The sequence below is a fragment of the Cervus elaphus genome, chromosome 25 (genome assembly GCF_910594005.1).
Source record: "Cervus elaphus chromosome 25, mCerEla1.1, whole genome shotgun sequence".
In the NCBI taxonomy this organism is placed as follows: Eukaryota; Metazoa; Chordata; class Mammalia; order Artiodactyla; family Cervidae; genus Cervus; species Cervus elaphus.
The window spans coordinates 66,638,269-66,661,043 of NC_057839.1; the positions used below are offsets into that span (position 1 = coordinate 66,638,269).

The window sequence follows — 22,775 nt, forward strand, 5'->3', positions numbered from 1 at the left end:
AGGAATACTGGAGTGGGTTGCCATTTCCTTCTTCAGGAATCTTCCCCCACCCAGGGATCAAACCTGAGTCTCCTTCATTGACAGGTGGATCTGTACCACTGAACCACCACCTGGGAAACCCTGATCTAGAGTATCCTAATGAATATTTTTGTAATCATGACTAATCTATATTATCTAAATTTATTGCTTCACTATTTGATAATTGGGGGAAAAAAAGCAAAATTCACTGGTACAGAAAAAAAATGAAAGTTTAAAAAAAAGTATCTGTAAACAGGGTTGATACTAATCTACATTATCCAAATTTATTACTTAACTCTTCTGATAATTGAGGAAGAAACCAAAAGCCACTGGTGCAGAATAAATAATGAAAGTAAAGAAAGTATCTATGAGCAGGGTCGTTTTTGCAGGCAGTGAAGCCGACTGTGCTCTCCTCCCCGTGGGGGCCCAGTGTGCAGTGGCCGCAGACAGCAGCCTCCTCGGTGGGGTATGCAGCCTGTGGCCTGTGCAGGTTGCACTAAGGGGCCTTGGAGACAACTCTTTCTGGAGGGCATCCATAACTGGCCTGCTGTCCCCAGTCTGTCCCTGGGTTGGGAGGATCCTCTGGAGAAGGCAGTGGCAACCCACTCCAGTACCCTTGCCTGGAGAATCCCATGGACAGAGGAGCCTGGAAGGCTCCAGTCCATGGGGTCGCAAAGAGTCGGACATGACTGAGAAACTTCACTTTCACTTTCATAAGCAATATTGTTACTGTTCTGTTAACCTTTCCCAGCATGTGAACAAGCAAAGCATAAAGCTAACAACTGAATTCAACATATTAGGAAAATTTCACTATTAAAAAGACCATACAGATACATGATTTTTCTATTAGCAGTTGGTATATTCTAAATTCCTGTTTCATGTGAAGCATTGAATTGATAAGTAGTAAATTTAGATAATATAGGTTAATATCAACACTGTTTACAGATACTTTGTTTTCAGTCATCAGAATAGTTAAGTATCAGAATTACAGAGATCATCTAAAATAATCATAGTCAACACTTAGAGTATACCATCTGCATACACATATACACACCGAGTATAGGTTAAGTGTATTAATTGCATCACATTGGACTTCCCTGGTGGCCCAGTGATTAAGAATCTGCCTGCCCACGCAGGGGATGTGGGTTTGATCGCTGGTCTGGGAAGATTCCACGTGCCTTGGGGCAGCTGAGCCTGTGTGCCACAGCTACTGGAGGCCTCACGTGTAGAGCCTGTGCTCTGCAACAGAGACCCAGTGCAGCCAAAAATAAAATGAAAATAAATGAGCGAATGCTGAGAATTCACTTTTAAATGAGGCGTGTCGTATATACTTAGAAGAGGAACATAAAATGGAGTTATGTTGAAAAAAAAATATTTTTAATGGAGTTACATTAAAAATCCTGATATTCAGAAAGGTATTTCTCCTGTGAAGAGCCCTATGAAGAAAAGGAAAGTCTTTTAAAAGATTGGAGACACTATTTTTGTGAATGGCACATTCTGGTTTTATGGGTATCGGTTGCTTCCCCCCATGGGAGATGAAGGATTTCTACAGGTACTTCCTGGTAGCTTCTGTCTCCTCAACTTCCCAGTTTTATTAATTTCATTGTCATTTTGAAAAGGGCAAGTTTTGTAATAATTCAGTTGGTTTCTCAAATTCTCTCCATAATTTGACCTCGGATATTGGGATGCCTTAAAAATAACGAAATTGTGCCATTTGCAGCAACATGGATGGACTTGGCGATGATCATACTAGGTGAGGTCAGCCAGGCAGGTAACATGCCCCGTGATGCCGCTCACATGTGGGATCTAAACAATACAGCGAACTCGTGACGTCACACACAGGCACAAATCAGGCTCGCACATACAGGAGCAAACTGGCCGGTTACCAGTGGCAAGGGGAGGAGGGACAGTGCAGGGCTTGGGGATTCTTCTTTTTAATCAGCAGGGAGCACCTTAAACAGGTTTACACTAGCTTCGTTTAGAACCTTAAAAGGTGTATATACGAGCGTTGTTCACTTTACAGAGTGTTTTGTTGTGCGTCTGTCATCAGCTGCACTAAACACCCGCTCTAGTAGGTGCCTGTGATGCGTGTGCCACATGGTGGTGCTTGGTCTCACGGTGACCTAATGTCCGGCCCTTAGTTTACAGCTGCGGATTGCAACGCGGGGAGCTGAGCAGCTAGTGGAGGGGGGCAGGATGGTGTACTCTACGTGTTCGCTGAACCCCATCGAGGATGAAGCCGTCATCGCGTCTCTACTGGAAAAGAGTGAAGGTAAGTGCGTGACGAATCTTTTAATAAGAAAATGTGTTTCAGAACCTTTATTGCTGTAGTGTGTTTTCCTTAGACTTTTTCTAATTTTGTTCATGGACATTAGCTTGTATGATTAGTCCATGAACCCTACAGTGAGGTGTGTGCATGCTTGCCAAGTTCTTCAGTCGTGTCTGAGTCTTCTCAACCCCATGGACTGTAGCCTGTCAGGCTCCTCTCTCCGTGGGATTCTCCAGGCACGAGTACTGGTGTGGGTTGCCGCGCCCTCCTCCAAGGGATCTTCCCAGACGAGCCCACCTCTCTTAGGTCTCCTGCACTGACAGGCAGGTTCTTTGCCACTAGCGCCACTTGGGAATCCCCCAAATGAGGTAGCCCTGATTAAAGACATGCTTCTGTGATGAATTTGTCATTTTTCATGGGAAGTGAGTTTTGCCTGTTTTCTTTCTATAAGTTTGAAAGGTGGTATCAGATCCTTTACCACACCGTTACATTTTTTTTAAGTTTTAATTGTAAAACACACGTAATTTGAAATAATGCAGCTCATTTAAAACGTGCAGTTCACTAGTGTAACTGCATTCACTCACTAGTCTCCTGAGCTCTTGATCTCGCAAATGAACTTCTAGGCCCACTGGGCAGCTCCCCCGTGTCTCCCCGCCCCCGCCTTCCCCGCTGTACTTTCTGTCTCTGTGTTTGACCGCTCTAGGTGTCTCCTGAGTGGAATCATGCAGCACTTTTGTGTGTGTGACTGACTGGCTTATTTAGGATCATGTCCCCAAGGCTTATTCATGTTATATCATGTACTCTCAGAATTTCCTTCGTTTTTAAGGCTAAGAATATTCATTGTCTGTTTAGACTGTGCTTTATTCATCCCTTGATCTGTCAATGGACGCCTGGGTTGCTTCTGCATTTTAGTTGCTGTGAATAATGCTGCTTTGAACATGGCTATACCAACGACTCTGGGAAAACCCTGCTCTCAGTTCTCTTGGGTGTATACACAAGTGAAATTGCTGCAGCCTGTGGTAATTCTGTTTATTTGTTGAGGGCCCACCATACTTTTTTCCATAGTAGCCGCACCATTTTACGTTTCTACCAAGAGTGTACAGGTTTGCCAGTTCCTCTGCATCTTCACCAGCACTTGCTGTTTTCTGCTTTTTTGATTATTAACCATCCTGATGGGAGTGAGGTCTTACCACACTGTTTTACACTGAGGAACCAGACAGATTGTCAGAACGTTTCATGTTTTCATGTCAAATATTTCTCCTTTTATGTTTTTGCTGAAATGTTAGCCTTTTCCATCAAATTCTCCTTAAACCAAATAGTGGAAAATTTAAAACTAATTACATCTCCTGAATAGAACGCTACTTGCATATGAAGCAGGTTGAAACGTAGATCCTGAAACTGGTGTGCGTTTCCTGAGACGATGTCAACAACTGTCTCAGCTTCTGTTACATCTTCTCAGTAGCTGAAAGGCCTGTGCTGTGAGGTGAGCCCTCCTGTTCTCACCTTTGCGGTCCCTTCAGTTTGAATTTACTATGTCGTATTTTGTTTTGCTATACTTATCTGAAGACTTGCTTTCTGTATCATGTTTTCCGTATGGAAAAGCTCCACATTTTTGGTGGTGCTCTATTTCAGAAGGCCTGTGAAGAGAAGGGCCATGGGTGGTGTAATCTGATAGTAACCGAGAGTCCTGTTCGCTAAGTATTTTTTCACGGGGCAGGTGGGTTTCCTGTCTGTGTTTTGCTCTCACAGCTGTCTCTCTGCACGTGGTTGCTCCAGACCACATCATGAGTGTCTCATTTCCGTGCTCCATCAGAGGCACGTGTGTAGACGTGGCTTCATCAGACAGTGACTCTTGCCGGGTCTTGTGTCCGCATTTGCTGGGGATTTTAACTGCAGGAGTGGGGTCCCTACCTGAATGTCCTCAGACCCAGCAGGGGGAAAGGTAAGCATTCAGTCTGTGCTCGCTGGGCCCCCGCCAGCAGCTTCTGACCCAGATGCTAGCAGAGAGTCACCGCTGAGCCCAGGCAGTGTTGGATTGAGAAAACCAGTTTCCATGTTTGTGCTGTTACCCGGTGTTTGCTTTTAGAAGCCGGAGTATTCGGATGGACCGTGGAGGCCAGCGTGATGCTTTTGGCGAAGGTTTCTCACTGTTGGACCTCCACCTCGGGGATTGCATTTTGCTCAGCTTCCATGGAGCTCTGTTGGATTTTCCTTCTCGTGAGGCTGTCCATGGATCTGTCCGTGGTTTGTGTTGGGTAGTTCATCTGAGAGGTTTCCTGTAGTGGCCCCAGAGTACAGCTTCTTGTAACGGTGCTCTTGTGAACAGTGCTTCAGAAGGGGGCTGTTGTCCTGATGGCCTTTTTAGAAAACTAACTTGGGCCTGAAGCTGAATGTTTAAAAATGTCCACAGTTTTTCGTGTTGCTTTTTGGATCCGGTGTGTTTGTTAGAGACAAAGGCATGCAGACGCAGATCATGTCCTTGGTGTGACTGGAGACCAGGAGCCGGCTGAGCGCGGGGTCCAGCCCTGCGTGTGTTCTAGGCCGCCTGCCGCGCCGTGTCTCGGGCACAGCGTGGCCTCTGCGGCTGCTTCCTGCAGCTCTCCTGTGCTGTCCTTTACCCACATGGTGGCACTTGCTCTAAGTGTGCAGTTCCGTGGTCTTGAGTGACTCTTGATATTACGCTGTGGAGAAGAGCTCATTTACGGTCAATCCCTGACCTATCCCAGAAGTCTCTAATCTGCTCTGTCTGGGTGGGTCTGCCCTCCCGGGACAGTCTCTGTAAACAGGATCTCACAGTATGCGATCTTTTACAGTTGTTTCCTTTCCCTGGGGTAACGGAGTTTTTGTTTTGCTGCTGACCTGCAGGTGCGTTGGAGCTCGCTGACGTGTCCTCAGAGCTGCCGGGACTGAAGTGGGTGCCTGGGCTCTCGCAGTGGAAGGTAAGTCTCCCGCCAGGACTCTGGCTCAAAAGGGTGGGTCAACTCACTAGGCCTCTCTAGTCATGAGAATTTTAAAGCATCCATGCTAGGGTAACTTGAATAAATGGTTCATTTGATTATGCAACTTAGAATCAGTTTCAGAATTATGTTTAATGACAAATGGTATGATTATACAAATATTTCTGGCAATGGACGTTTTCCTGCCTTTATTTTGCAATTACACGTCAGCTTTGTTTATTCTCATCCCTGTAAGTATAGCTTTGCTTTTTTCCCTTTTAACTGGCTGGGGTTCCAAGCTTTGTTCCCAGTATGAAGCAATTCACTCCTCAGTTTTAGCCCAGGAACATTCTGAGGCTTGTTTTATAAAAGAAACAGAGAGAGAAAGAGGAGAAAGAAAGAAAAGAAAAAAAACCCCGCTTGGAAAGTGAAAATGCTGCCTGATAGAATGATTGTCCTGGTTCATGGAATAAAAGAGATGGTCTCATTTCTTTCCTTGCAAACCGTCCTCCTCTCTTTGGGGAGAATGAGAAGCGCGATCTCTTGAGAGCTTCCTTACCCCCTCCTCTGACTTTTCCCTGCTCTCAGATGGGCTGGTTATTCAGAGTCCCCACCCTCTGGCCCTGTAGGTGATGACGAAAGATGGGCAGTGGTTCGCATCCTGGGACGATGTCCCCCACAACAGACACACCCAGATCCGGCCGACCATGTTCCCCCCGAAGGACCCCGAGAAGCTGCAGGCCATGCACCTGGAGCGGTGGTGAGTTTCCGAGATGCGTCTCGGGCATTTCCTGTATGGGCCATGCTGTGCCCTTGGCTGAACTCTTGGACATAAACTTTTCAGCAAGCAAGGTTTTCAGTGCCTCTTAGCTGCTGGCAGCAAGCGTTTGTATTGTAAACTAAAAAAGCAAACTGGTTTGAAAATGGTGATATTTTGGACATTGTGTTATTAAGTCTTTGCAGATTACATATTGACCATTCTCTCAGGGTTGTGTGAGTATTTACAGCAACAGATTATATATTTTGGATCAGTTAAAAAGGGTAAATTGTGTATGTGTGTGTGTGGTTTTTTTCAGTCTTAGAATATTACCACATCATCAGAACACTGGAGGGTTCTTTGTGGCGGTGTTGGTGAAGAAGTCTTCAATGCCGTGGAATAAACGTCCCCCAAAGGTAAACGTCTTCCAGGACAGCAGAGCGTGCTGTGTGGTCTTTCCGTGCAGCTGAGGCAGAAGCTGACCGCAGAGCGTGTTTGAAGGGTGGAGGGCAGTGGGGTGTTCTTGTGTGTGTGGTGGTGATGGTGTCGTTAAATTTTTGAGTATTCCAAAAAGTAGTAATTTCTTAAAACCTTAACTAAGGTCGCTCAGTTGTGTCTGACTCTTTGTGACCCCATGGACTGTACCATCCATGAAATACTCCAGGCCAAAATACTGGAGTGGGTGGCCTTTCCCTTCTCCGGGGGATCTTCCCAACTCAGGGATGGAACCCAGGTCTCTCCCGCATTGCAGGCGAATTCTTTACCAGCTGAGCCACCTTATAAGGGAAGTGGAAAAGGCAGAGTTTGGGAATTGCATGGGGCTATGGTCCTTAGGGTAGACACGGACTGCAGAGTCGGACGCGACTGAGCAACTTAACACACACATTCTTTCTGCATCTTCAACCCACTTCTTTAATAAGACTTGAAAAGGTGTGAAGACCACTCTGTGACTCAGTCAGAACCCCTCTGGTGGCGTCAGTGCTCTGCGTTCCGGTGGATGGTTTTCAGCTGGGACAACTCTGCCAGTTGCAGGCCAGCAGCCTTCCCCTTGGCCGTGGAGGGCAATGCCAGGCTGTCCAGGCCTGGCTCAGGTGGATGTGGACAGGGCTGACCCGTCATAACAAACATCAGCCGACCCCGGGGTTGTGTAAGGGAGGCCGTGAGGCAGAGCGGTGGGGAGACGGCGGCTGCTGCTTTTTTGTTTTTTTAAATAATTTTATTTATTTATTTATTTTTGGCTGTGCTGAGCGTCATCTTCTCTGCGAGGGCTTTTCTCTAGTCACGGTGTGGGGGCTTCTCGTTGCTGTGGGTTCTCCTGTCGAGGAGCACAGGCTCCAGGAAGTGCACGTGGGCTCGTGAGCTGTGGCTCCCGGGCTCCGGAGCGCAGGCTCAGTAATCGTGGCCCGCGGGCTTAGTTGCTCAGAGACCTGTGGGATCTCCCCGAAGCAGGGATCAGGCCCATGTCCCCGGCACTGACAGATGGATTCTTTACCCCCTGAGCCACCAGGGAAGCCCGAGGCCAGCCTCTGAGTCTTGACTCAGGATTGGGGTGTGAAGCGCGGTCCTCCCCTTTGTCAGTGTGCGGTGGGACTTGATAGCTTGTCCATCAGCCTGCCTCCCGTTGCCGTGGACCGGGGCCTGGAGTCACTGTCTGCGGGGCTCTAATTCCTTCCGGTCCATGCGGGAAAATGAGGACCGATGGTGCTTATAGCCTTTGGAGAAGCTGGAGCCAACCATTCTCTAGGGTACGGCTCATCCAGGCCGATGCCTGCAGGCACAGCCTCACAGGGAGGTGATGCGGCGCTTCGAGCGGTCATCCTGGGGCTCGTGAGGCTGAAGAGGTTCCCCTGGAGACCGGGTTCCTGCCTCTCGCAGCCCCTCACCCCCATCAGGAGAGGAGGCACGGAGCTCAGAGCTGTGCTCTCAACATCTGAACGCCGACCTCATCTGCAACTGAAATTGTCTTACAGCCATTGCCATACATTACATGTGATTTTCATGCAGTCACAATGTTATTAATGAAGTAGTTTTTAAATCTCAGAATGAAAGCATACAAACTCTGAATTTTGCACTATGAGATCCATCTTACTTTGCACTGGTCACATTTGATGGTCAGAGCACACGTGAGCCCACCTAGCGTGGCGCTGCTAGGGCCACGTGGTGAGACTCGGGGCCTCTGTCTTCAGGGCGCTGTTGTCCCGTTGAAGCGATGCAGAGTGTGAACACTGCTGGGGCTGGGGCCGGGGAGAGGCGTGCAGACAGAGTGCTGTTGCTGTCATTGTGAGGGGGCGGGACCAGACCTCAGCATCACACGGGACAGAGGAGCTTCCTGGGCCGAGGGGCGCGGGTGCAGGGCTCTGAAACAGGCGGTTTCCCGAAGCACAGATGTGGGGGGCGGGGGTAGAAAGGAGACACAGCCTTGCTAACCTTCGCAGAGGATTTGGGGGTTTGTTCTTTGTTTGCCTTTTTCTTTTACAATTAAACCACGTTTTCTGGGAGGCAGTGTTGCACAGCGTTACAGAACCTTACCAGCCTGTCCACTTAATAGCTTTGTGAACTCGACAGACGTGTTGAACTTTCCTGTGTACATGACCTAATTTGTAAACTCATTTCACAAGGGTTGGGAAATACTACTTTTACCAGTCTGGTGACTTGTTAGCAAGGACATGTGGCTGTAAAGAACTTCACCAAGTGGAAGTGTAATGGACACAGACCAGCCTGTTGGCTCAGGGGTGCGCCATGGCGATTCTGTATATAAATGCCTGGTTGTGGTGTGTCTTTTTCCCAAGTTGAGAACTTTCAAGGTCTCTCATAGCAGGTTTGAAATACACAAGCAGTGTTGTTACCTGTAGTCCCTGTGATGTGTGTCACGCCATAGTTTATTGTCTAAGATCTTATATAAGGTATACATAAAAAGTTAACGGCAGTAAGACACTGTGCTCATTTTTTTTTTTTTTTTTTGTGCTCATTTTTAAAGCCAAATTTATCTATAGTTGTCCCAGATCAGAAGTCAGCTAGTTTTTCGACAAGTAGTCCCTCTGTCACAGGAGGTACGCTTCATCTTTCTTCAGTTGATCCCTGGGCCCTGGAGCATTTCCACTCTCCTCTCTTCGTGTCCTTGTCTTTCTTCGAGGCCCCATGTAGCATGTCTGGAAGTGTGTGACCCACCGCACAGAGCAGATGCCTGGCAGAATTTCTGGGTGAAGACAGGCCAGTGCTACTAGCCTCTGCTAAGAAACAGGAAGTTAAAACTAGAATCTCTACCTGTGAATTCTGCTTATAATAGCAGATAGACTTAAAATGCTTACTTTTTTAAAGAATCCTGTTGTCTGTCTTTTGCATGTGAGCTGCTGTATTCATTTGGGCAGGTTGTGTGTCCCTGGAATCATCCCTTCCTGTGTCAGGACAGAGGCGGTTGCTGTCTGGGTGTTAACAAGCGTGTTAATGAGCATGTTCCTGTCCAGCTGCAGGGTGAGCCGGCGGTGCCGCAGGCCTCCGTCCCCCTGAACCCCGTGGAGCCTCCGGTGGGCAGCACCTCTGACCCTTTGGAGCTGGAGAGCAAGCTGGCGCCTGGGATCAGCGACACAGAAGCAGTGGAGAGAGCAGAGAACGTGGAGAACAGTGGGAGTAAGAAGGATGGCGTCTGCGGGTGAGGACCGCCGTGTCTTGGCCCTCACGCTCCAGCACCTGCCCGGCCCTCGGAGGTTCAGCAGGCCCCAGCCCGTCCAGGTGGTGGCTTCGCAGGGGCAAGCAGGTCCTGGCTGTGTGGGCCCCGGGGCTGATGACCCCGCAGGATGGATGCCTTGGACCATCCTCCACAAGGAAGAGACATGTGTCCCTGCATAGCCAGGCTGCCCCGGGCGGGGCGCGGCTGCGGGGAGGAGGAGTGGGCCGGTGGGACTACTGCGACCCCTCACTGATGGATCCCCTCATTCCCTCCTCTCCTCAGCCCTCCTCCATCTAAGAAAATGAAGCTGTTTGGATTTAAGGAAGATCCATTTGTGTTTATTCCTGAAGACGACCCGCTGTTTCCACCTATCCAGTAAGGATTCATTCGGCCTGTTAAATTCCTCATTTATGTTTACCATGGGGTTAAATGCACACGTGGTCATGTGTAACTGTAATTGTTCGTTTAGCTCCTTTTTAACTGCCTGTTAGAGCTGGGTGAAGCTTTAGAGGGTCTTTCCCAAACCCTTCAGTTTAAGGTGAGCAGTAATCAGAGCATGTCGGAGCCTGGAAGGCAGAGATAATGGAGATGGAGACTTTGGACTGCGGGTCCAGGTGGGAAGCCCTTGGTGGGGGTCCATGGCTGGGACGCCGCCCCGCCTTGCTGCTGGTTAGGGAGGGTGGGTCTGGTGGGGTTTCCAGCTCAATCACAGGGGAAATGTGCTCGGGATACCAGTCGGGTTCCCCTCTTCCTTGTCGGTTAAGTTTAGTGTCTGTGAACCAGAGTGCTCACATATGCTGTCCTGTAGATGACTGGTGTTTTGCCTGTGTTTGTGAAAACCTCTCCTAAAACGTCTGTGAAGAGGGGGATGTTCTCAGGTGTGTTGTTGGAATTCAGGGGAGATGTTGTGCCTGTGAACGCAGGTCCTGGATCCAGGAGGTGCAGGCCAAGCAGGGGACGTTAGGATTAGATGGTGGGTGTCCAGGGCGGAGCCCCTGTCCCTGAACCATGCGAGTGTGAGAACTTAGACCATGGAGGGGGGCGGGACCACACGGCAGGCGTCACGTTTGAGCTGAACCCTCGTAACCAGTTGTGTCCCCTTCACAGGAAGTTTTATGCTTTGGATCCCTCGTTCCCAAAGACGAATCTGTTAACTCGCACCACGGAAGGGAAGAAGAGGCAGCTCTACATGGTGTCCAAGGAGCTGAGGAACGTGCTGCTGAACAACAGCGAGAGGATGAAGGTGGGGTCCCGGCCCCGGAGGGCTGCCCTTTCTCACTGCTCGCATTCCGTCGGAGGGGCCGGGGCCCAGCCGCCCGCCCGGGGGTGTCAGAGCTGCCAGTGGGCGCAGGCCGCCCCGCCGCGTCCTCCCCGCCGTCTGGGTCGTGGGGCGAGGGGCCTGCCTGCTGCTCTGTGGGCGCTTGGTTTTGTTTGTCCTTAACGTTAGCCTTCAGGTTTTCCCACTTTAGGGCCCGCGTTTTGCTTGCTTTCCTGTGTTCCCAGCTCATTTCCCTCTCGCCTGTTTGTTTCACACGGCCTACCTCCATGTGGTCTGGAGGTCCTGGGGGTTATGTGTTCTCAGGACAGGACTCGGACACTGTCCTCTCCCGCGTGCCCACCGCGGTTTCCAGGGTGATGGCAGCCTTGCTCCTGATGGCCCATGGACCGCGCACTGGTATCTCTTGTGTTCCCAGAGTTTCCTGGTTTTATTGTCTATTGTGCTAATTATTGGGCTTCCCTGGTGGCTCAGTGGTAAAGAACCCACCTGCCAATGCAGGAGACATGGGTTCAATCCCTGGGTCAGAAAGATGCCCTGGAGAAGGAGGGAATGGCAACCCACTCCAGTATTCTTGACTGGGAAATCATGGACAGAGGAGCCTGATGGGCTACAGTCCATGGGGTCACAAAGAATCAGACACAACTTAGCAGCTGAGAGCACACACGCATGTGCTGAGTGTTAGTATAAGCCACGTAAAGCAAGACCACTTGAGGGTTTCAGTCAGGCTGAGAGAGTGTTTCAGTCAGGCTGAGAGAGTGTTTCAGTCCGAGTAGCGTCCCGGCCACTTCTTTTTCCTTCTTTGAGCAGCTGCTGACAGCTTTGTCTCCTTGTGGTGCTGACGGAAGGGAGTATTTTCATTGATTTTCCTGACTTTAGCTTTCGTGTGTTTGTTTCATCTGGCATTTTCCATCACAGGTCATTAACACTGGGATTAAAGTCTGGTGTCGAAATAACAGCGGTGAAGAGTTCGATTGTGCTTTCCGGTTGGCACAGGAGGTGAGGGCGCGGACGGGTGTTTCTGAGCCGGCCTGGTGGGCGGGTGAGGACCCCTTCGAGCAGGGCTGCCCGCCTCCAGCGGAGCTCTCGAGGTCTCTGAGCTCTCTCGGCCTGGGGGTATGACCGCCTGTGTGACCCCGGTGTCACCGGGGTCCCCCCACCCCCGGGTAGGGGCCGTGGTGAGGGCTGGACCCCGGGCACCGCCTCACACTGGTCGTCACGGTGACCTCTCTCTGTATGCCCACAGGGAATATACACGTTGTATCCGTTTATTAACTCAAGAATTATCACCGTATCGCTAGAAGACATCCAAGTTCTGTTAACGCAGGAAAACCCGTTCTTTAGGAAGCTCAGCAGCGAGGCCTACAGCCAGGTCAAGGACATGGGTAAGCGGCCTGACGCGGAGAGGCAGCTCGTCCTCACCGGGGGCGGCTCGGTGCCGGGTTCTCGCCTTCGTGTCCGCGCGCTGAGGCTCGGTCCTCATGGTGTGCGGAGGGATCTGAGGGCCGGAAGCGGTAGTGCCGGCGCGCCGACGGGACGGGCGGGGCGTGCCCGGGTCCGCTCCCCTCCCCGGCCCGCCCCCCGGCGCGCCTGTGCGGGTGTGGGGCTCCGCCGGCTGCTGGGGCGGGGGTCTGTCCGCGGGGAAGCGGAGGGCAGTGCCCGCGCTCAGAGGCCCAGGAGGGTGGCCAGCGCAGACGCGCTCCGTTTGGCCTCTTGGCCAGCCCCCCGCGCTGCAGGGCGTGTCCTTGCCTGAGGCTTCCGCCGCTCCAGGACGGGCTCAGCCGGGCTTTCCTGTCTCTTAACCTCCCACCCCACATCCCTCTAGTGAGGTTTCCACCTCAGAATGAAAATATGGCCGCCGGGGGTTCTAATTGTGGTTGCTTTCCGTTTTCGGTTCCTCCTTTATCACTGTACCTGCCTTTCTGGCTCGGTTTGAGGGAAACGGTACAGATGAGGTACTAAAGTCAGGCAGGCGCGAGGCTGAGGCCTGGAGCCGCAGCCTGAGGCCCCGGCGCCGCCGGCCGGGCCCGTCCCCTCACCGTCTCCTCAGGCAGAACCGCGTTCACCCGGCGGGTTACCGTCAAGGGTAAGGAACTGCTTGGACTCGGTTTTGCTTTGTCTTTTCCTTTTAATCATGCCTTTAGATGATTGCAGTATGATTTTGACAATTTTTATATGTTGTTTGACGCTGTTTCTGGGAGTTGGACCAATTATCTCTTTAATCTTGTGTTTTGAGAATTAAGCAGTGGTTAATCCCCACCCGCCTGCGCCCGAGAGCGCCTTGCGGAGCCGCTGAATCGCTGAGCGCTCTGACTCACCTGCCTCCACGGCCCCACTTGGTGCCTGGGGTGGGGCGGCGTCGTGGGCTTAGAAGGAAAGGCCTCTGGCCTCCTCCGAGACCCCTGAGACCTGGAGTCTAGGTTCTCCTCCGGGCCCGTAAACGAGGGCAGCAGAGGCGTCCAGGCCGGGAGGGCTCAGCCAGCGGTGTCTGTTTCTTTTCCAGCCAAGGGCAGCGTCGTCCTGAAGTACGAGCCGGACCCCACGTAAGTGAGACGCTCCAGCCTCCGGGCCTCCGCGTTCTCGGGGGGCGGGGGGTCGTGCCTTAGAAGCCTTTCAGGATGCTCCCCTCAGACAGTACCGCGGAGCTTTCAGAACTGCAGTGTCCCCGGATGTCACCGTGAAGATCCTCTTTATGAAACATGTATGTGTGTGTATTCAGAGGATAAAGCGCAGGGTCAGTGTGAATACAGGGCCGTTAAGAGAGGCTGCATTCTCGCGCACCTACTGGCCGTGTCCAGTGGCCTTGCCCTGCCCGTGGGGGCGGCCCTGACAGCTTCCGTGGTCCCCGGGACCCCCGCTTGGTGACGCCTCTCACAGGAGGGGCTGGTTCAGAGTGGGCCGCAGTTGCCGGAAACGGGACAGAGCGCTTGAGTGCCGCCGCGGGGCCCTCAGGGGAGGGCGGGGTGTGTCAGCATCTGCACCCCAGATGGTCCCCACTCAACAGCTGCCTCTGACAAACAAAATGCCGCCTCCTGAGGAGGAGAGAGAACAGGGCCTGGGCTGGAGGGCGGTTTGGGCAGCTTCTCCCGAGGTGGGCCTTGGCCTGAGTCTGGATGGTAGGAAGGAAGCTAGGAGCTCAGACCCTCAGGCGGGGTCTGCACCGCCAGGGGTTGGGGGGGATAGGTCAGTTTTAAGATACTGGTACTTAGGCGGCTCACAGAGAGTTTAAAACAGGCAGTTTTAAGATGTGAGTTCCGTGTTCCACATAGGCTGGTTTCTACCAGTTGTACACAGGTGACAAAAGCTTCAGGAATTAGTTTTTTTTCTAAGGAAGAAAATGGGAGTATGGGAATTGTCTTAGGTTTTTCTCTCATTGTTTTTTTAATCGTCTAATTGTCCTAGAAAAATGGGAAGGTCCTATAGATTTCTCTCTTTCTCAGTGGTTTTTCTTGCTGGTTCAGGCCTTTCTCATCTTTTTTTTTTTTTTTTTTAAATTACTTAAACCCTTGTTTGGTCCTTGCTCAGCCTGCATCACTGATGCCTGGCACCAGTGGGCCTGGGACACGTGTTTACTTAAGGAGGTCTTTAGGAGCTCAGAAACTAGACCAGAGTCTCCTGCGAAAGGAGCTAAACAACAGTGTGTGTGGCCCACAGTGACACGCACGGCGCTGGGTAAGGGGCACGCGAGTGGCACGGACCGTCAGCACCCTCCTCGTTAGGACGGGGCCGCGTGGGGCTGTGTTGTCAGGGGTGGGGACCCGGACCGGGTTGTCGGGAGCCTCGAGTGTGGGAGGGCAGGTGGCCCTGGCCCCCGACCCTCTGTTCCTGCCGCCCCAGCTCTGGGCCGCGTCACCGGGCCTCTGGGGGCCTCTGTTTGCTCAAGTGTCCGGATGGGCCGTGAGGAGGGCGCCCTGAGGGACAGGGCCGCGTGCCTGTCGGCCAGTGGGGAGGGAGGCATAGGACAGGCCTTTAGACTTGAGAGGGCGCACGTGTCTGCAGATGCTCACACTTAGAGTGCTGGACATGTGCAGACCTGGGGGCTCACCTGCGTGAGTCTGTAGGGGGGACACTGGCCGGCCTGAGCGCCTTGGCAGTATTCGAGGCGGGAGGAGGGACGCCCGTAGGACGGCAGACCGGCTTGGGGGTGGCCATGGGTGTGGTCATCTGCGCTGGCCACTGAGGCTGCCGTGAGCAGACAAGGACCGCTAACCTGGAGCCGCTCTGTGTGCAGGAAGCCAGACGCGCTGCAGTGCCCCATCGTGCTGTGCGGCTGGCGCGGCAAGGCCTCCGTGCGAACTTTCGTGCCCAGGAACGAGAGGCTGCACTACCTGCGCATGATGGGGCTGGAAGTGCCGGCGGGAAAGAAGCGAGAGAGTGCCGGTGGGGCGCCTGGGGCCGGCGCGGCCAGCCCCGCCGAGCCGGAAGACGGGGTGGATGCGGCCAGCCCCGCGGAGCCGGAAGACGGGGCCGGTGCTGAGCAAGAGGCCGGCCTGGACGCCTCCTCAGGTGGGGACCCCGCGGGCGCTGGCCTACCCCGGTGAGCCGCGGGGGCCCCGCCAGGGTCGCCCCAAAGACCAGATCTGACGTGCCTATGAAGACGCAGCTGACAGGAGGCCTGGTCTCCGGATGATCCCAGGACTCCCTTCACGTGGAGCTGACAGTAACTTGTTAGTAACTGCTCACTTACTTTGTTTCTTCAGCAAAGTTGATCCGCTGTGCCTGTTGCCGGTAACAGACTTGGATCATTAGAAGTCTTACTCTGCCACGAAATGTGACTGCCTTGGCAGGAAGCTTCAGGTCCCCTTTGTTATGCCTGTATTGGTCTTAAGGCCCAGAACCTCTTTTTAAGTGTTATTTATAGAGAGAATCTGTCACTACTTCCAGATCATTGGAAGACTGTACTGTCAGCTTTAATAATTATATTGAGTTGCACATGAGTGTGACCTTAGTATGTGGTGGGGTTAACATCTGAGGTGTCAGATGACTTCTGTGCCTTTGTAATAAAGGGTAAAACAAACTTTATCTCACAGTAAGAGTTTATTGTGAGTTTGTGATACTAGTTATGAAGGTTTCGTGTGCTTTTATTGGAATGCTCTGCAATTAAATAATTTTTAAATGGGGTTTGGGATCCTTGGAAAGCTTAAATAAAGAATTATTAATGAAAAGGGTATGTGTGTGACTCAAGTTGTACTCCACTTCATGAGGTAGAAGGAACAGACTTATTTTGGGGTAAATGGAAGTATTGGGATTAAAAGCTTCTTAGCTGGTGAAGGGAATGTTACTGTGAAGACGTGAGGTCAAAGTCACTCACTCGGTTGTGACTACAGCCAGCCAGGCTCCCCCGTCCATGGGGTTCTCCAGGCAAGAACACTGGAGTGGGTGGCCATTCCGTTCTGCAGTGGATCTTCCCGACCCAGGGATCTAACCCATGTCTCTTGCGTTGCAGGCAGATTCTTTACCATCTGAGCCGCTGGGGAAGTCCAGCTCTTTCATGAAGTCTAAGGTTGAGCCTGAGAGCAATTGAGAGGACTTGACTTTGGGTTCACCTTTTACCCTCTAGAGGGTGGTGTTGATGCTGCAGCCACAGTGAGTCTGGCTTGGCTGAAAAGGGCCCCTTAGCAACCTGGGGACTGACTGCCCTGCTGGCCTGCTCCCTGGGGCACTGCGCTCACCCGGCAGGTGCTTCGTGGCCTTTTCAATTAATCCATTAACTGAGTCCCTGCCGGGTGCCAGGTGGGGCTCTGGGTGCTGGGGGTGCCGCTTTTCAAGGCAATCAATTTTAAAAAGATTATGATACAGTGAACTTTCATGTCCCCTCACGACTTTCACAGATAAGGACTGTTTTTCTCTTTAAAAAAATAACCTCAATAACTTGACTCCCAAAACAGTAACAATTCCTTAATGTGAGATACCTTACATGAAAATTCTATGCACTGAAAACTGTTAAGATGTGGATGAGAGAAACTGAAGACACAAATAAATGGGAAGATAATCCATGCTTATGGGTTGGAAGGATTAATGTTAAAAATGTCCATACTGCCCAAAGTGATATTACTTTCCTAGTTAAGTTTTACTGAGGTTAAAGCTGCCTGCACATTTCTTCCCTTAACTTGATAGACATTTTGCAGGGCAACACTTGAAGACCATGTACCTCTGTTACCAAACTTTAACTACTCTTGGTAGTTTTTCCTGAACCAGTTTTTTACCATCAGTTCAGTTGAGTTGCTCAGTCGTGTCTGACTCTTTGCAACCCCATCACTGCAGCACACCAGGCCTCCCTGTCCATCACCAACTCCCAGAGTTTACTCAAACTCATGTCCATTGAGTTGGTGATGCCATTCAACCATCTCATCCCCTGTTGTCCCCTTGTCCTCCCGCTTTCAATCTTTCCCGGCATCAGGGTCTTTTCCAATGAGTCAGTTCTTTACATCAGGTGGCCAAAGTGTTGGCGCTTCAGCTTCAGCATCAGTCCTTCCAATGAATATTCAGGACTGATTTCCTTTAGGATGTACTGGTTGGATCTCCTTGCAGTCCAAGGGACTCTCAAGAGTCTTCTCCAACACCACAGTTCAAAAGCATCAATTCTTTGGCAATCAGCTTTCTCTATAGTCCAACTCACATCCATACATGACTACTGAAAAAACCATAGCTTGGGCTAGAGCTGCAAAATGATAGTTTTCCAATTTTATCACTCGTCTACACTTAGTTTGCATTCTACATTAAACATTTTTTCTTGTCCCCTATTTGCTTCCTTATTCATTTATTTATATCATGAACTCAAGGATTCCTGTTTTATTCAGTAAGGGATGTTGCTGTCATTGTCCCAGTATTGGCTGATAGTACCTGCTTCTAGTTGGTTCTGATGTGCTTCATGTGTCTCTGTCATGTGGAGTTTCCCCCGGCTCCCTGGATCCTTGCAGTGGAATCTGGTTGTTAGAAACCAAGCTCTGGTATTAGGCGTGCTCACTGCTGCTGGAGTGCTGTTTCTGATAAACCCTCTCAGCAGAGAGGACTAGGAAATCAGTGTGAATGTGCATGCACACACTGTGTTATGTGTTACCTGTACATTGGTTAAAACCCTGTCACACCAATACCTCTAATTTCAGCCGACCCTGGCTTCTCCTGTAGTCCTCCTTCCATGTGTATCCTCTCTCCTCTTCCATGTAGGCCCCAGAGCCCTGAATTTTCTCACTGTTGGTGTTTGTTCAACATTTGAAGGTACTGATTCCCTCTTAGGGGCTGAAAGCCTCACACGCTGGCCCTTCCAGTTCCCACTGACTGTGCCAGGGCCACTGTCACCATCCTCTGACCCTCTTCCCTGAAGGTCCCTGCCGGCCAGTGCCAGCATGAATGTCAGCACCAACCGCAGGGAGCTCCCAGTTTCAAAAGTTTCTCCTCCAGAGCTTCTTTAAAAAATGGGTAGAGGGTGGGAGAGAGGCTTAAGACGGGGTCACAGGGAAGAAACCAACGCAACATTGTAAAGCGATTATCCTCCAAATAAAAATAAATTTTAAAAATGCAAAACTCTGGCCCTACTTATCAGAGGCTATTTCTCATGGCTGGGCTAGAATCTACACCGACTATGGTGACAGGTTGAGGACCAATGATTTATATAACCTTAGCTCGTACAAGACTTACCCTGTAAAGACAAGTTAGAACTCACTGTTTTCTTTGCAGTAAAGAATCCCAGCATTTGTTCAGTTGAGGTACTTTACATTTTGTGTAGTTATGATCTATAGAGGCCTGGGTTCTAGGTTCAAACCCAGGTGTGTCCACACTGCATAATAGTTAACCATGGGCTCATTCGGTCAACAAAGCATCCTTGAGTATTTAGATCTTTTCCCAATTTGACACATAAGCAAACCAGTTCAGTTCAGTTCAGTTGCTCAGTCGTGTTCGACTTGCGACCCCATGGATTGCAGCACGCCAGGCCTCCCTGTCCATCACCAACTCCCAGAGTTTACTCAAACTCGTGTCCATCGAGTCGGTGATGCCATCCAGCCATCTCATCCTCTGTCGTCCCCTTCTCCTGCCTTCAATCTTTCCCGGCATCAGGGTCTTTTCAAGTGAGTCAGTTCTTCACACCAGGTGGCCAAAGGATTGGCAAACCAGGCCGAGGTGATTGCAGTTACTTAACAGTGCAGTGACCAGCCTCTGCCAGTGATATTTAAGTGGCTCACTCATGCTGACCCATGTCAGTCAGATGTGACCGGGAGAATCCACATCGTACTGTGAGCAGGGGAAGCGGAAGAACTGCCGACTGTAGCGAGGTGGGAGTAATGAGGGGCTGGCTGGTCAAACGAGAGAAGGCTGCAGGGTGTGGGCACCACAGAAGGAGCAGCACGCTGGAAGCCAGAGCACCTCAGGAGGAATTTGCCATTCCTCACCCTGGGGTTTGCTGGGGAGGGGGCGACCACAGTTCACTGAAGGGCAGGAATGTAGCTGTGTCTTTGCACTGGTAGAACTTGCTGGAAGTCTGCCCCTGGGCTGTTGTACATTGTAGGAGCCGGGCACTGGGGGGGGGGGGGGGGGTGGGGTAGCGGGGGGGGTTTCCCCGGCTCCAGAATCTTGGAAGCAAAACCCCTCCTTCCCGCAGTGCCTCTCTGGTGCCTTCTACTGGCAGAACTGTCTCAACCGCCCAGGTGAGGACGATGATTGTATGACTTTGGAGCCCTGAGATGAGGAATCGATAACTGAGTAGGCGTAGCACACGACCTCAGTTGCCTCACGGCCTGTGGGATCTTACTTCCTGGACCAGGGACTGAACCCATGTCCCCTGCATTGAAAGGCAGATCCTTAACCCCCGGACCACCAGGGGGTCAGTTCCCAGGATTCCAATTGTCAAAAACGCATGGGACCCACAGGAGCAGCATTGCAGGACACCACCCCTTTCAAGAGATGGCTGCACTGGCTGCTTTTCAGTGACCATGTTTTCATGGTTGCAGCTGCTTTTCAACACCGCCAGAGAAGAGGACTCTCCAGAGATACAAATGTGAGACCTGAGTGTGTGTTTTCCGGCTCCTCTTAAATGAAGGCTAAACCTCTGAGCTGCTTTTGTCGGATATACACGTGAGCACTTTTCTCAAAGCACAGGGTATTAGGAGAGTTTGCCTAGTTTGAGACAGGGGTTGAATCCAGGCATCTAATTTCCGTGCCACCCGCCCGCCCCCCCCCCCCACCAAACCCTAGTAAAAACTACAGTAACTGTATTTTAACAAACAAAAGCAGAGAGCAACATGGTTTCAGAAGCTGGAAAGCAAGCAGACAGGTGGTAATAAGAGAACCCAGAGAGGGAAGCGCTAAGCCCGCAGCGAGGATAGCTGAGAAGCCATCCACACACGGCCCTTCACTTGGCTCCCGAATGTTCGGGGCAGCCAGTCTCCCTGTGGAAGACTCTTCTCTGGAACCTGTGCGGCTCCAAAGGAAAGATCTAGGGTTCCTGGCTTCGGGGTTCCCCAGAGCTGGCCCCCGCAGAGTCACCCTCAGAACTGGCACATCTCCCCAGCCGTGTAGCTGATACACCTTGGAGCCCTTGAGTAGCCCCGAGGAGGCAGCCTGGGAGTCCCAGGCCTCAGAAACCGCCTTCGGCATCGAACACAGGAATCAAAGCAAGCAGAAGAAAAAAAAAAACAGGAAGAAGCACAGACTTTCCAAGGAGGACAAAGCTGCTTTAAAAGAATCCCTTTTATTAAAAAAGTTGGGGACCCCCGGGTGGTCCAGTGGGTTAAGACTTCACCTTCCAATCAGCGCAGGGCCTGCAGATTCGATCCCTGCTTGGGGAGCAAAGATCCCACAAGCCTCGCAGCCAAGAAACAAAACAGAAGCAGTGTTGTAACAAAGTCAATAAAAATTAAAAAAAAAAAGTTCGATGATGACAGCATATGACTAAGCCTGATGAGACCCCTTAAAACCAAAAATAAAAGTTAACGAGGGTGTTTTTCACATGAATGCTTCACTGAAGGTTTCTTTCCAATTCTAATCAACATTTTGGTGAGGAGTTTCTGCTCTGAAGGAAGAGTGTTGCAAGAGAAAAGACAGCTGGCCTAAGACAGGTTTCTCTTCCAGACACAAACACGCCCATGAGAGCCTAGCTCGCCTGGCTGAATGAGACCCACACATCCAGAAATAGTGGCTGCTTGGCTGTCGCTGAGACAACAAGGTTTAAAAGCTTAAGAGCATCTGTTTCCTTTGAACTTTGGAATCCGTCTTTGAGAAGATGGATAAAATAAATTTCCTAAGAAGAAAATGACAATATACATAACTTCGACCCAGCAAGTCCACTTCCTGCACTTGCAAATGAGCAAAATGATGTGTCTACGTCATTTGATGCCACATTGTTTGTAACAGAAAACCAGAAAGACCGCGACATCTGTGGCCGGGGCACCGGTGAAATGAATGATACCTAACCACTGAGCAAATTCTGGGAGATGGTGAAGGACGGGCAAGGCTGGCATGCTGCAGTCCATGGAGTGGCAAAGAGTTGGACATGGCTGAGGGACTGAACAACAACAAAAGAGGAATAGTTGATGCCATCAAAACGGCAGGAGGAAATCAAGAGTCCTCTCCTGGTGGAGGAGCGCAGGGTGTCCCCGAGTCATCCAGCCAGTTGTGACACATGTGTCACCAGGAAGCTCATCAGATACCCGTGCCCAGGGTTTGTACCAGGGCACCTCCGCTGACTCATTCAAAATCCCAATCTTCCACAAGGAAAGCTGGTGATCAAGACAACGTCTGCATACACAGTTGAGATGCAGAGACCCTCCCGGTCAGCTCGAGCAGGGCAGGAGCAAACACTCCTGAAGTCCCAGTTCCCGTAGGCCAGCCCAGAGTCCAGGCCTTGCCGAGGTCAGCGGTCTTGGCCCCACCGGGTCAGCTCTTCCCTGCACACCTCCACCCTGGCAGCCACTCCCCTGGCACCGGATGCTGCCAGCAGCTGTGCGGGGTGGGGGTGGGGGGCTGGACTCGGGTCCTTCCAGAGTCGAGTCTTGAGATGACTGCAACCTCTTGGCACGCTTTGCAGAGGGAGACCCAGCCCAGATCCGGCATCCTGACCCACAGGAGCCATGAGATGGTAAATGTAAATAAATTCTGGGGTGATTTGTTACCCAGCCGTAGATAACCGATACAGTCACTTAGAGACAGCTGACTGTGTGACCTTGGGCCAGCTTCTTAACATCTCTCAGCCTCTATTTCCTCATCTGTGAAATGGACAGAGTGACGGCACCCACCTACCTGATAAGACTGACGCTGGGACAGTGAGGGACAGTGAGGGACAGCGTCGGACAGCAAGTGCTTCGAGGTGGAGGCCGATTTTTTTATTTAGCTTTTTAGGACAAGGCATTCACTGCTAAGTCAGTGTTTCTTTTTGCTCTTGGATAAAACCTTCAATCAAGGCAGATAGGGGCTTTCCAGGTGACTCAGTGGTGCTGTCTGCAGTGCGGGAAACGGTTTGATCTCCGCATCAGGAAGCTCCCCTTGGAGAAGGAAATGGCAACCCACTCCAGTGTTCTTGCCTGGAAAATCCCACAGACAGAGGAGCCTCGCGGGCTACAGTCCCTGGGGTCACAGAAGAGTTGGACGTGACTCAGTAACTCAGTACGAATGCACAGGGCGGGCAGATCGCCCGGGAGACCTGCAGGCATCTTAAACTGTGGCCTTGCTTACAGGCTCTGTCCTTGGCCTCAGGGGTGACTAACGCTGTCAGACGTGGAGGCAAAGACTGCTGACCACCCAGCACCCATCGCCTGGCTCCAGGGTGCCTGCTCTCACCTCTTTTTGCAGGCTCGGGGAGGGGGTGTTTCATGTCAAGGGGAGCAGCTCAGGAACTGGTTTTGGCAGGAAATAGGGATGGC

General features: G+C 51.3%; 1 protein-coding gene and 1 non-coding gene across 2 annotated transcripts in view; both read left to right on the forward strand.

The window, feature by feature from the left end:
• Positions 1 to 16,088, forward strand: part of NSUN2 (NOP2/Sun RNA methyltransferase 2) — a 35,840-nt gene extending 19,752 nt beyond the window's left edge. Inside the window, exons 9-19 of the mRNA XM_043887834.1 lie at positions 2,160 to 2,290; positions 5,153 to 5,226; positions 5,853 to 5,983; positions 6,300 to 6,396; positions 9,445 to 9,629; positions 9,930 to 10,022; positions 10,755 to 10,890; positions 11,842 to 11,922; positions 12,170 to 12,308; positions 13,427 to 13,466; positions 15,155 to 16,088. Coding sequence (XP_043743769.1) covers positions 2,160 to 2,290; positions 5,153 to 5,226; positions 5,853 to 5,983; positions 6,300 to 6,396; positions 9,445 to 9,629; positions 9,930 to 10,022; positions 10,755 to 10,890; positions 11,842 to 11,922; positions 12,170 to 12,308; positions 13,427 to 13,466; positions 15,155 to 15,464 — 1,417 coding nt within the window. The 3' untranslated portion in view covers positions 15,465 to 16,088. The remainder of the gene's footprint in view (positions 1 to 2,159; positions 2,291 to 5,152; positions 5,227 to 5,852; positions 5,984 to 6,299; positions 6,397 to 9,444; positions 9,630 to 9,929; positions 10,023 to 10,754; positions 10,891 to 11,841; positions 11,923 to 12,169; positions 12,309 to 13,426; positions 13,467 to 15,154) is intronic.
• On the forward strand, positions 402 to 536 carry LOC122683985. Its single transcript, XR_006337893.1, has one exon. It is a non-coding gene; the product is annotated as a small nucleolar RNA SNORA70 (small nucleolar RNA).
• Positions 16,089 to 22,775: the final 6,687 nt, after the last annotated feature.